The sequence below is a fragment of the Lithobates pipiens genome, unplaced genomic scaffold (genome assembly GCF_037356315.1).
Source record: "Lithobates pipiens isolate NorthernLeopardFrog02 unplaced genomic scaffold, aLitPip1_a1.2 Scaffold_18, whole genome shotgun sequence".
In the NCBI taxonomy this organism is placed as follows: Eukaryota; Metazoa; Chordata; class Amphibia; order Anura; family Ranidae; genus Lithobates; species Lithobates pipiens.
The window spans coordinates 123803076-123817287 of record NW_027507758.1 but is presented as its reverse complement, the minus strand read 5'-3'; the positions used below and the strand labels follow the sequence as shown (position 1 = coordinate 123817287).

The window sequence follows — 14212 nt, the reverse complement described above, 5'->3', positions numbered from 1 at the left end:
TGCTCTTGGCCCCTCCCTCCTGCCGAGTGCCCCCATTGCAAGCTGCTTGCTCTGGAGGCACTTGGCAGTAGGGAGGGGCCCAAGAGCACCAGCAAGGAACCTGACATGAGCAGGATTAGGGCTGCTCTGTGCAAAACCACTGCATAGAGCAGATAAGTATAACATTTTTTTTTTTTTTTTAAAGAAAGCCTTTAATATCACTTTAAGGGTGGTCATACAGTATACAATTTTCTTGTTCAATTTCCTTTAGATTTACCTTCCACTATGTAGTGCAAGGGCCTGCCTGATTGAATTTATATGCAAAGAGTTTAGATTTGAACTCCTATTATATGGTTTTGGTAAAGCTAAAAGAAAAATTGTATATATAGCCAGCCTGTGTAGGATCTTCTATTGCATCATCACAGGGGTCGACAAAGAAAACCAGATAGTAAAGGGACAGAATTTTCTGCTCTTATTGCAAATGACCACCAGGATATGACCAGGGAATAGGGCAGCTAAAAATATCCACAAAAACGACAGCCTTCATTTAGCAGTAAATAGTATCTTTTACATTGGCATGTTACATTTTTAATGGTGTATGCATTTGAATGTTCACAATTTGGGTAAATAATCTCTTTAAGCAATAAAATTTAAATTGTGTGAATCCACCAGTGCAGGCGAATATGATCCATATCTGGATACATCAATCAGCAAATGCGTTTAGCTGGCCTGAACATTTATATACAGAAGATCTGTGTTCTTTTAACATTTAAGATACAATTTTTACAGATATTTTAAAATTTCAACAGTTCAAACTTTTCTCAAAAAGTGCCAGTTACAAATTAATATTTTTCATTTTCCTTACCATTATTTCAAAAGAAGACAAAATGCATACCCATTGTTGTACTGTGTTAAGGAGGAGTCATCAGTAGTAACAAAGAAAAGTAAAACTGCAATGACAGAAATATGGGGGCTAATGTAGCTGCATTCCTCCCTAAAATACTAGCTGGCTGGCTGCTACATTGAGTCACTGAAAAACAGAACAGACATACAGGAAAGTGAAAAGTCCTCATCTATCGGCTTGTTCACTAAACTGACTCAAAATAGGCAAGCATGAGAGCCAGCCAACTAGCATTCTCAAAAGATGAAATCATCAGTGGTGATGACAGGTGTACTCTATAATAGCAAAAAGAACATTTTGGCAGGGGTATCCCCCAAACAATACACTCACATTTTCAACATAAAAACGGGACATGTTGACTAATATTAGAACCAATTTTAGGCACCCCGTGAACACTGAAAGGTGCCGTAGCTCAATGATTCTCTCTCTTGCAAAGTGCATATTAAGGTTGGCCGTACACATTTAATTTTATTTATTTTTTTTGATCAGCCAGCGGCAGGGACAGCGTTACTGTCAGAATTCACTGATCAGTGGCTGCAGTTGCTGACCATCCAAAAATTTTCTAACATCTCTTCAACAGAAGTTGATTGACTTATACACTGACTAAATCCAGGCAAGCCATTGGTCCAGCTGAATTTCAATCAGTATATGGACAGTTTAAGAAGGAGAATGCTAGATGGCTGCAGTACTGCATCACAATGATTAAAAACTCTACATTCATATGCAAATAAGTTCCGCAGAACTGTCACTTTAAAACTAACGTATGGTCGTTCATAACCTCAATCCTTTGTGCTGCAAATAAAGAACATCCTGGAAAAAATTTGGGGTAAGGAAAAAGAAATGCAAAAAAAAAAAAAAAAAAAGCGGAATAAAGAAGTATGTACAGCGTCACTGCACTTACCATTCTATGTTATCATAGCTGCTGTCAGTGTTGACCAAAAATGTCAATAATATATAAAAAATTGATGAAATATAGATGTGGCACTTAGACCCACTCAACCAAATTGGAAAGATCTTTTAGGTTCCTTATAATAATAAAAAAGGACAAGGCAGAAACTACAGCCACTGAGCTTCCTCACAATAAGTAACCGCCACTACTGTGCATATATCTCCAACCTGAACATGGGAGGAACTTCACTCTTACAATCAACATTGATTATTTTTAATCCTTATGCTGCTAGCATTATTAAATAGACAGAAAAGTATATATTTACTTGCTTTAAACTTTTTCTTGTTACATCTCTTCAGTTATTTCCTGGTTTCTTGCCTAGGCAAAGGATATCATACATCCCAGGAGTCTTCAGGAGAGGAGGTGGCTTTTCCTCAGCTAAGTATACTCTCCTGCCTGCATGCTTGAGCTAAGGGTAGATGAATCATTTGCCCTTACTCAAAATGGCCACGACCAGAAATGCTGGGGGGGGGGGGGGCATTCAAAGTCATTTCTCAACAAAATAAAGCACGGAGACATAGATGGATGGATGAAGGGTGGGGGTTTGCTTTGAATACTTAAAATAAAATGTAACCTCTTGGTGTCCACAGCAGGCAAATATGCAGGCTCTCTGCACAGAAGAGCCGCAAACTTGTGTGCAATATTACAAAACGGCCGAGAGCACGCTCACAGCACAGTTACCGGCAAGCTAACGGAAAGCTCCCAATTGCTTCTCGCAAGTGGGAGCGTTCCAATCACGTGACAGTCAATCACATGATCATAAACCCCGCCCGGCATCTGAAACCCCTGGTAGTGTTTGTGGTGCTCAGATGCAGTGAAGATCCCCTTTTAGCACAGCTCCCACAGCCAGCACTGATTCTACACTACAATACAGCCTCTCCAAACAATAAAGATGTCTGTGCTCATAATCTTTAGCATAATTAAAAGATTGTTATGGACTTTTTCTCTTTAACTTTCTTATGCTCAAGTAGAGAATTAACTTTTGGGTAAATGTTTCTGCTCTAATGGAATCAAAGTGCCAAAGTGAAGACTGCCAATAATTGCAAAGCAGGGCTGCACCAAGCGCTCAGGAGTGAGAATAATTTAAATGTGATGTACCATCATCAAATAGGATAAATATCATGCAACAAGCACTTAAAACTAAATAGGAGCTTCATTGCACTAATAAATATACCAACATCTCCATACATATATTAGTTTAGATCAAAATTCCCTTTGAGTACATCTAGAGGCCAGTCTAGTGTTAAGTGAAGAGTTAAGCATCCTGCGCTCTACAGCTGCAGTAGTTGAGAGAATCCATCCAACATATATCCTGACAGATTACTACAGGTTAAGATGGGGTACACAGTATATGGCTATGCTCACCAACTACAGTACAGCCAACCATTTACGCATTGTATGGAACAACAGTAACTTTAGAACTGTTGACACGGCATCACATTGCAGATCTCTCGACACAAATGTCTGTTTATAAATCAAATGCGCCTCTATGGCTTGTACTTGTTTCTACACCAGGCCCTGTGCTTCTTGTTTCTACAAAAACTGACTCAAGGGCAGCTTCCTGATCTTCCAGCGTGGCTACGGATGAGACTGTGCTCAGGGGCAGGTTGTTGGGGAACGCTTGCTGTTCCTGTCTTTTCTCAGCCTCCCCGGCTTTGCGTCCTCTTCTTTTGCCAAGGATTTTGATGTAGTTGGCAGGAACAAATCCTGTAGTTTGCCCATCCAAGCTTCCAAGCAGCCAGCCTCTTATTTTAGGTTGTTGTTCTGAAAACAAACACAGGTTATAAACGTCACATGCTTACATTAGGCATTGAAGCAGATCCTTCTACTGGTTAGTGTACGAATAGAAAAAGAATCACTTAAAGTGGTTTTAAACCTCAAGACATGAAATATCTACAGAGCATATCCACAGAGCATATCCTTCTATAGTGTGCATTTGTCTCAATTAAGAGCACCAAGTGTCACTTTTGCCACTGCTTCGTTCCTCTGCGATCTGCATGAATCACTTCTGACAAGTTTTACTGACACCAAGAGAAAAAAGGTTGACAGTGGACTGAGTGGAGGGATCTCCAGTTGACCGACAGCCTCGGCTCTATTCCTATGGGTTGTGTGAAGGGGGTGTGTCCCTTCCCTCCAATCAGCTCTTAGAGACCTCCTTACTGATCTCTGCAGAGTAACGTCAGCTCTCTGCCTTATTTTGACAGTTCAGACAACCTTTTAAATTCTGGCCTTTGACTGGCATTTGAGAAGATGAGACTGCAGATAAATGGGTACAACTTATGTAGGGGGATTTTTTTTTCACCTCGGTATCACCTGAGGCCAGTCACTTCACTGGGTGGGGCTATGCAAGGGTTTACAACCACTTTGACACAGTGAACCATTTAGCCCATTAGCAGGGAACATAAATCAGCAGACACCTCTCCTTCCTATCGTATGACAGATGATCACTGCCTGCCATCAAGAAGTTAGGAACCAACAGGACACTTCCAGTCATGCAAGATGGAAGAATAATCAGTAGACAAGGGGACCTGGGTATAGGAACCCTGTGACTCGAGGTGGGAAGGATGAATAATCATAGAAACCACCACACATCCCCACACCAATTTTTAGAATGCGGTTTTGTCAATGTATTTATTATTTTGATTTATGATTATAATCATTAATCACCCTCTGATCCTCTTTTCTATTTGAGCAGCCCATACAAATATGGCAACCCCTTGACACACAGAATGTGAAAACATCTCCATACATTGCAAACTACAACCAGCATCCATTACACTTTCTCCCTGCTACAACACAGATAAGAGAGAGAAGATGAAAAAAAAGAATTACCTTTGGGTGCGAGGTTTAGCATGTCACCAGCATGGAAAGAAAGCTCCTCATCTGAAGTAGCTGCAAAGTCATATTCTGCTCTTCCCACAACATGGTCACCTTCCCCACTTGCCCAGTCCAAGTTTTCTAGTGAAGGCAAGAAATAAAAGTAACTAAGAGCACTTTGGCAGTGGCTTAGGCAACATCAAAGCCCATGCGTTATGGTTGACGGAACCACTAAAACAAGCAAATCTCAACATAATTAAGTTTTGTGTGGACTTCACCTAGAAACAAAAAAATAAAGTTACTAATTCTTTAAAGTTAAAGTATAATCAAATAATAACCAAGCCCAAATTATACTCCCACCCCCATTCTAAGCATAGTCTACCCTGTAAAGTGGGAGTTGACAACCTGTCTATCGTGGGTAGGTGAGGGGTAGACCATGATCCTTCCTTGGCGATCCCTGGAACCTAGACAGCAGGGGCGACATTTATTGATATCTTGTATTTTCGTCCTGCAGCGGCCTCTCTCCTCCCCTCCCTTCCGCTGGCATTCAGCAGCTGCAGGACAAACTGTGATCGATACCAGTAAATTCCACCCCCACCACCCTTCCTGTCCTTGTTCCTCTTTTGGCTGCCCAGCCCTCCACATGCTCCCCTGGGCCCCCCATGGCGCTACTGGCTTCCCTCCTCTCCTGCTGGCTGCTGAAGGTATGGGGGGGGGGGGGGGTGGAAAGCAGGGAAGGGATCAGTAAACATGTACTTTAGTGGCTTCTTACCTAGTAGTAGGTGAGGTCGAAAAAAGACACAAGTCCATTCTGTGTGTGTGTTGCGTACGTTCAGGTGCTTATTTTGTGAAACTATCGACGCCCCCCACTGAGACCACCACCTGTGGAAGGGAATTCCACATCCTTGCCACTCTTATAGTAAAGAATCCTCTACATAGTTTAAGGTTAAACCTCTTTTCTTCTAATTTTAATGAATGGCCACGTGTCTTATTAAAATCCCTTCCGCAAAAAAGTTTTATCCCTATTGTGGGGTCACCGTACAGTACTCTCAAGCGTCTCTTCTCCAGAGAGAATAAGTTCAGTGCTCGTAACATTTCCTCATAACTAATATCCTCCAGACCTTTTATTAGCTTAGTTGCCCTTCTTTGTATTCGCTCCATTTCCAGTACATCCTTCCTGAGAACTGGTGCCCAGAACTGGACAGCAAACTCAAGGTGCGGCCGGACCAGAGTCTTGTAGAGCGGGAGAATTATGGTTTTATCTCTGGAGTTGATCCTCTTTTTTAATGCATACCGATATTCTGTTTGCTTTGTTAGCAGCAGCTTGGCATTGCACGCCATTGCTGAGCCCATAATCTACTAGGACTCCCAGGTCCTTTTCCATCCTAGATTCCCCCCGAGGTTCTCCCCCCAGTGAATAGATTGCATTCATATTTTTGGCACCCAAATGCATTATTTTACATTTTTCTACATTGAATCTCATTTGCCATGTAGTTGCCCACCCCATTCATTTATTTAGATCTTTTTGCAAGTTTTCCCCATCCCATGGGGAAGTTATAGCTTAGTATCAACCGCAAATACAGAGATTGAACTGTTTACCCCATCCTCCAGGTCGTTTGTGAACAAAATAAATAGGATTGGTCCCAGCACAGAACCCTGGGGGACCCCACTACCCACCCCTGACTAGAGCTGCACGATTCTGGCCAAAATGGGAATCACAATTTTTTTGTCACAATGTGACATAAACTATTGCAACAACCACCATTTTATCTCTAGGGTGTCTACTAAAAAAAAAAATATAAATATATATGTGTGTGTGTGTGTGTGTGTGTGTGTGTGTGTGTGTGTGTGTGTGTATGTGTGTGTGTGTTCGGGGGTTATAAGTAATTTTCTAGCAAAAAAAAAAAAATAATAATTATTTTAACTTGCAACCAACAAATGTCAGAAAAATGTTTAAGTAGTTACATTTTTTTTTTCCACACACACACAAAGTCTTTTCCATTGACAAATTGTTACAATGTTTATACTTAAGTTCAACTGAAAGAATGTTTTGATTCTTGGCAGACTGCCCAGTTTTTCTCTTCCTTTCTTTTGAGGGCTGTGGCTTCAGAAGAGCAGAGAGAATTATTTGCATAGAAAGAATTGTGAAACACTTTAGTCAAGATTACGTTAACGATTCTTGACGATTAATTGTGCAGCTCTACCCCTGACCATTCCAAGTACTCCCCATTTATCACCACCCTCTGAACTTGCCCTTGTAGCCAGTTTTCAATCCATGTACTCACGCTATGGTGGTCCATGCCAACGGACCTTACTTTGTACAGTAAACGTTTATGGGGAACTGTGTCAAATGCTTTTGAAAAATCCAGATACACCACGTCTACATCCTTCCTTTATCTAGATGCCAACTCACCTCCTCATAGAAAGTTAATAGATTGGTTTGGCAAGAATGATTCTTCATGAACCCATACCGATTACTGCTAATGATACCGTTCTCGTTACTAAAATCTTCCCTTATCATCCCCTCCAAGAGCTTGCATACTAACTGGTCTGTAATTCCCAGGGATGTATTTTGGGACCTTTTTAAATATTGGTGCTACATTAGCATCTTCTTTTTCTAAATGAACACAGTGAGTGATTGATACCGATCACTCACTGTGTTCATTCATAACTGAAGCATAATACTATAGTTTGTGAATAAACAGGAAATTTCAGGAGGGATTGCAGTTGCTCCAATGTCATGTGATTATATGCCGCTGTAGAGAGCAGCAACCTGTTGCAGTCTGCTTAAAAATAACACCGTAATGACTGGAAAATTCTCACTGCATATATCCCTCACATCTGCCATGTATATGAAGAAAAAGTGGTTCTAAAGACAGAAGGTTTTTTTTTATCTCAATGCATTCTATACATTAAGATAAAAAAAATTTGAGTGTGCAGCAGCTCTCCCTCAGCCCCATCTTGATCCAGTAATGTTACACGAGAGACTAAGCTGTCTGGCAGTCTCCCTCCTGATTGGCTGAAACACACAGAGGGCGCCATTGGCCCGCTGCTGTCAAAGTCAGTGAGCCAAAAAGGAGATAGACGGGGTGGGGCCGAGCCGCGGCTCTGTGTCTGAATGGACACACAGAGCAGCCGTCCCTCCTGGGGGTACTCGGCAGGGGCCAGGAGGGCCAGCGAGGGACCTGAGAAGAAGAGGATCTGGGCTGCTCTGTGCAAAACCACTGCACAGAGCAGGCAAGTATAAACGTTTGTTTTACAAAAAAAAACAAGACTTTAGTATCAAAAGTGCAATTAGCAGCTGTCACATTTGTGTAGACAATGGTTATGGAACAGTAAGTATTTTGTACTTTCCACCCTGATACCCAATATTCCACTGGAAGGGCAGAGCAAACACTCCCAAGTCACTTCCCGGGTTTTGGTTTTCTAACAATGCCATAGGATACATTTTCATGTTATTTTCCCTATACAGTATTCTGGAAAGATCAACTTTTACTACCCTTCATGAAAATGATAAAACGTTATACAGAGTATTAAACATTGCACTCTACAACGGCTCATTTCCCATTTACCTTCAGTACTTTCTTCAGTGCCCGAAGACAGCAACTTCCAAATGAGATAGGGGCCACCGAGGATGACAGCAAAGAATAAGAAAATTGGCCACGATTTGGTCGAGTTGGTGGCATCATTCTCTGAGCCAAGGCGAGCCACAGTACCTGCACTCTCAGTCCACAAATCCTCATTCTCCGAACCTCTCCGCAGACCTAGAAGTCTCTGCAAACGTCGGTACAGGAACCCGATTGTTCTGACCAGTGCAAATGCAGAAAACACTTTAGTAAAATGAACCTTTAGCCGGGAAAAGTGGTTTGCCACATCTAGAACTGCTCTGAAGCTATTATAAACAGCTGAGAAAGTAGCATCCATCATCATGCTGACTGAAGCAAAGGCTTGAACAATACTCTCGATGGACTGGAAAGCTCCGCGGCTGCTTTCTTCAGCTTGACGGACAAATCTGCTGGGAGTCGCATCATCTGTCTGGAATCGGTTATAACCGAGCGCATTGCCGTAGCCATAGTTGTATGGGCTGTAGCCACCGTACAACGAACTGCCATATGAGCCATAAGAGCCAAAACTAGGTGAGAAAGAACTGTATGCAGGTCGGTAGGCATTAAGTGAACTTGTTCTGGTTTGCTGAGAAGGTCTGGGTAGTACAGGTGGTGGAACCCTGGTAAGAGCTGGCTGTCCTGGCCTGGTAATAGTGGTCCTCAAGTCAGCTGACCTAAAAAAACAACACCAAAAAACACAACTTGACAACAAAATAGACAAAGTTCTCACGAATATATTGTCTGTTTATGCGTTTCTCTGGAAAAATACAAGCAGATTTAGGCCTAGTTTATATTTGCAGTTATGGGGGGGGGCTGCATTTTTACCACCCCCTTAGGCTTCAAGATCCGTGGATGGGAGTGTACACATGCCAAAGCTGCGATGCTTTGCAAAAATGATGCGTGCCAACAATTATCCCCCCTTTAACGGGTCGCACTTAGCAAAACAGTACTGCCTGCCTAATACAACCGCACCTTAAAGCGGCAGTAAACCCGCTAATGATTTTTTTTTTTTTTTTTACCACCTGCAAAGCAAAAGGCATAATGAGCTAGTATGCACCGCATACTAGCACATTATGAAATACCTTAGAACGAGGCCCCGACATCTGGCCCGATCCACGCCGAGGGAGCCGACATGCTCCCTCTGCGTTTCTTCCGGGTATCGCGGCTCCGGCACTGTGAGTGGCCGGAGCCGCGATATCGTCACTCCCGCGCATGCGCGCGGGAGATTTCATCCCGGCCGGTCGGCCACTGCCGAATTTTCAGCCGAGAATCCCCTTGTGCGCATGCGCCGCTGCAGTCAGCGGCGCATACCGAGGGGAATATCTCCTAAACCGTACAGGTTTAGGAGATATTTTTTTTACCTACAGGTAAGCCTTATTATAGGCTTTCCTGTAAGTAAAAGTAAAAGAGTATACAACCACTTTAAAGTGTTTGTTAGCCCAAAAAGTAATCATAGATTCTGGTCCCTTAAAGCAGATTACACAGCACGGTGCTTGCGCTGTGTAATCTGCCCCCCCCCCCCCTCCAACTGTAAAAAGAAAACAAAAAAAAAAAAAAAAAAACCTAAACCTACCACTTTCCGTATGTCCTCTCTAAACAGACCACAATACCCAGGGCTCCGCCCTGATCACCGTGGTCAAAGTGCCTCCCTCCATGATAGGCTGCCTGCTCCGCTCTCCTCTCTCCCCCTTCCCTTCCTGTCTGTCATCCCACTCTGTCTGTCACTGGCCTGGCCCCGCCCAACCACCGCTATTCTCGTAAACTAAATTTCCAAACTTTTCACTGCCAGCCTCTCTATTAGAGGCTGACCTAGCACACCATGTTATTTGTTTTCAAAAATTAGTGCTGTAAATACCTAATTTGAGCTGTCTTCAGACCGGTTATGTGACTCACAGCTACAATACATGTCTTCTGCAGAGGAGGTGAGCGGCCATGTGATCTTCCCAGCTGACGCCAGAGGGAGATCACAGCCCCTCCCTCAGAAGCAATGCATCGGAGCTGGAAAGCGGCCGTGAGTGATGTGACTGGCCTGAAGACAGCTCAAATTAGGTATTTACAACAATCATTTTTGAAAACGAATGACATAGTGTGCTATGCCAGCCTCTAATAGAGGGGCTGGCATAGACTTGTATAGATGGGTTAATAACCACTTTAAAAGTAGAACTTTAGGCCAAAAATAAAAATGGGCAAATAGGCAGGAATTTTAACGCAGAAGAGACATTCGTTGTCTCTTCTGCATTAAAATTTACTTACCTGGCTGCCAGCCCTTGCCAAATTTGTACAGTGAGCTGCATGTGCGCAGATCACTGTACAAATTAAATTTGGCAATGCTGAACCTGACTAAACACATGAAATGTGTAGAAGTGACATCATCCCTGCCCGGCTAATGAAAGCCTGCGGCGATCGAGAACGAAAAGCCAGCCACCCGAAGAGGTCAGCAGCCATAAGGGGGGAGCTCCTGGATGCCCCATTGCTGGAGCTGAGGTGAGTATAGTTCCGCTTTAAGCACTCCGCAACTGTGTGCAATGCACACAGTTGTGGCATGCTGGTGAGGGTATTTGGGGGTTAAAATAAATGCAAAGGAGGCAACATAACCTCCTGTCAAATGCCCTCTGAAAAGCGATTCATCACAGGTCACTCTTCAAAGGGCAACGCCAGGTTAAACAAGTCCTAAAAAATAACCATATAATTGGCAAACAATTATAAAGATAACTAAAACATTGCTGTTAGGCTTTACATCATATAAAGGATTTCCAAGAAAGATTTCCTTTACCTCCCTACTGGTTATTGTAGAAAAATTACTAATAGCGGGGAGTGGTTGCTCTGAGCGAACGTTAAAAAACATCCTAGTTTTTACAGTTGTTCACGCACAACGTCTATAAACCCTACGAACTGACATTAGGCAATGGAAATCATAGGCAAAAGGCACAGAGATGATCAGAGCCCATGTGGTCACCTGGATGGCTAATCACAGTGATCACAGTGTTTACATTAGAAAGCCAACCCCTTCACAATGGAGAAAGTGAAAATTTGCAAACTAATCCAGGAAGAGTGAGGTGGTTAAAGGGAAAAGCTCAGAAACATGCTGAAAGTCCCTTAGTGGGACAGCTAATGGCTGTGCGAGTTCTGAGCTTTTATCTGAAATCAGAATGATAAGACAGCCTGCCCTCACAGTCAGTGCTTGAAAAGATAACAGAATTTAATAAGTAACTATGGCAGAATCTCATCAATTGCCATTCCATCTCCGTATAACCGATATTATGTTTAAACTTCACTCTGCAATAAAGTGTACATGCAGCTAAAACTTTGTTTTGATTAGAGTATGGAAGGGATTAACTCCTATCAGGTTATTTCTTAACGTCTGTGTCCTGCTGAGATTCTCCTTCACTTCCTGTCTTGGCGATACAACAGGAAGTGGAAGACATTCTACCCAGGGTGAGGATAACTCCTATCTATGGCAGTTGTCACCATAACATTTGTCTCTAGTGGAAGATTTCCTCTCAAAACAGTTCTTTAAGGATTTCCCTTACTTTCTGTTTTAGAGAGAATGGTCATCAGGATAAAGAGGGAGTAATCGCCGCTGCAGGAACACTGTTGGCAAAAATGGGGTGAAAAACGTTTCGCATCACTTCCTCACCACTTGTCAGTAGCCTCTGGAGGGCGACTCGAATGACATTCGATTTAGTTGCATGCCTTAGGCCTGGTTCACACCTATGCAGGTTGTGGTTGATGATTTTTCACTGTGTTTTTGATGCCGTTCTGGAAATTTTATAGATGGGATGACACAAAAGATACACTCCATATCTTTTCAAATAACTAACTGTTCTGTTTCTTTGGTGTAATTTGAGTTTTTTTTATACAGGATTATGTAGGGATCACATTAATATTACAATTGTACTTTTATGGCAACAAGAGGCGTTACATAGGCAGGTAATTCTAATCAGGACTCGAAAGAATGCAAACATGTACTGAAAAAATTAGTGCCGTGTGCAATACATAGGGAAAGTATACATTTTGGGAGGTTTCTGTTGTCTTGCAGGACAAACCAACAGAAACACATCAAAAAACACAAGCACTATTGAAGTCTATGGAACCAAACACGCAACCTGCGGCAGGCAAAATGTGTCCCTGATCCTTTCCAAAAAAGCACCAGTGGAAAATGCACAGATGTTAACGTGACCTATAAGAAACCATATTAAAATGAACTGTAGTGTGTTTCAGAAAAACTGAAAACACAATTTTTTTTGTTCAGAATAAAGCTCACGATTCTCGCAGTGTAACATCTTTCACATTATACAAAAAAAAAAAATTGAGCTAACTTTACGATTTCTTCTTTTTTTTTTTTTTAATTCATTGTAAGTGTATTTTTTTTTTTTTGTTAAATTGCGTTTGAAAGACCGCTGCGGAAATACGGTGCGACATAAAATATTGCAACAACCACCATTTTATTCTATATGGTCTCTGCTAAAAAAAAAAAAAAAAAAAAAAAAAATCATGTTTGGGTGTTCCAAGTAATTTTCTAGCAGAAAATAATGATTTTAAATTGTAATCAAATGTCAGAACAGGTTTGGTCTTTAAATGGTTAAACTTCCTTCCTTTAGACCCCTTTCACGCCGAGGGCGTTTTGCAGGCGCTATAGCGTTAGAAATAGCACCTGCAATCCGCCCTCAAACTGCTGCTCCTTTGTCTACAGTGTGAAAGCCCCGAGGGCTTTCACACCGGAGCGGTGTGCTGGCAGGACTTCTTTGGAGCGGTGAAGTAGAGGTGTGTTTACCGCTGCTCCCCGTTGAAATCGCTGGTGCAGCACTGTATTAACGCCAGCAAAATGCCGCTATTGCAACGTATTGCGGGCGGTTTTAACCCTTTCTCAGCCGCTAGCGGGGGTAAAAGCGCCCAGCTAGCAGCCGAAATGCACAAATCCAATGGTAAAACGCCGCAAAAAATATTGGTGTTTTACCGCCAACGCTATAGGCTCTGTGGTGTGAAAGGGGTCTTACACATCTTTCCTTGGATAAACGAGCGGTGCGCTGGCAGGACATCAGCAGCTTCTTTGGAGCGGTGAAGTAGCGGTGCGTTTACCGGTCCTCCACCGCTGCTCCCCATTGAAATCAATGGGGTAGCGCTGTATTACCACCGGCAAAATGCTGCTATTGCGGGTGGTTTTATCCCTTTCTCAGCTAGCAGGGGGTAAAAGCGCCCAGCTAGCGGCCGAAATGCGCTACACATCCGACGGTAAAACGCCACTAAAAATATCAGCGTTTTACCGCCGACGCTAGTCTCTGTGGTGTGAAAGGGGTCTTACACACCTTTCCTTTGATAAAAGAATGAAGATACTTTGTTTCAACTTAGGAGCCTGTTGTAATTAAAATTTGGCATTTTTTTCCCCCCAGCTGTGAAAACTCTGTAAGTGTTAAAATAATCGTGACATGCTGTTATGAAGATCGGAAGATACACATACACTCTATAATATATATATATATATATATATATATATATATATATATATATATATATATACACACATATAGATATATATACACACATATATATATATATATATATATATATATATATATATATATATACACACACACACACGCCTATGGACTTCCCTGGGGCCTGTACAGTGCTCAGGCTCCATACACAGTGTATGGTGACAGGTGCACACTACCCCGTCTTTGCTCTTTGGACTTCACCCCCCAGCATGGCCTCCTCTTCCTCCTTCTCCTCACAACCCCCCAGAACCCCACACACTCACTGGAAGGAGCTGGCTGGGAGGCCCCCCAGGACCCTCCGGGTCTCCCACGGTTTAGGAGGAGCAGGCTGAGCCGCCATCCCGCTCTACCGCAAAGCCATACACAGGCCCGGCCAATCGACAACCTCTTCAGAACTACTCCGAGGCTCCCCGATCACTTCACTCACTGCTTTGCCATCCACAGGCATTACTAGTCAACCTCTGAC

General features: G+C 42.7%; 1 protein-coding gene across 1 annotated transcript; it reads right to left on the bottom strand.

The window, feature by feature from the left end:
- Positions 1-525: 525 nt before the first annotated feature.
- PEX13 (peroxisomal biogenesis factor 13) lies at positions 526-14183 on the bottom strand. The gene is made up of 4 exons (XM_077486062.1): positions 14010-14183; positions 8219-8925; positions 4662-4787; positions 526-3593 (listed from the first exon to the last, which is right to left on the bottom strand). The coding sequence occupies exons 1-4, from the start codon at positions 14084-14086 to the stop codon at positions 3298-3300; spliced, it is 1206 nt and encodes a 401-aa protein (XP_077342188.1). The 5' UTR covers positions 14087-14183; the 3' UTR covers positions 526-3297.
- Positions 14184-14212: the final 29 nt, after the last annotated feature.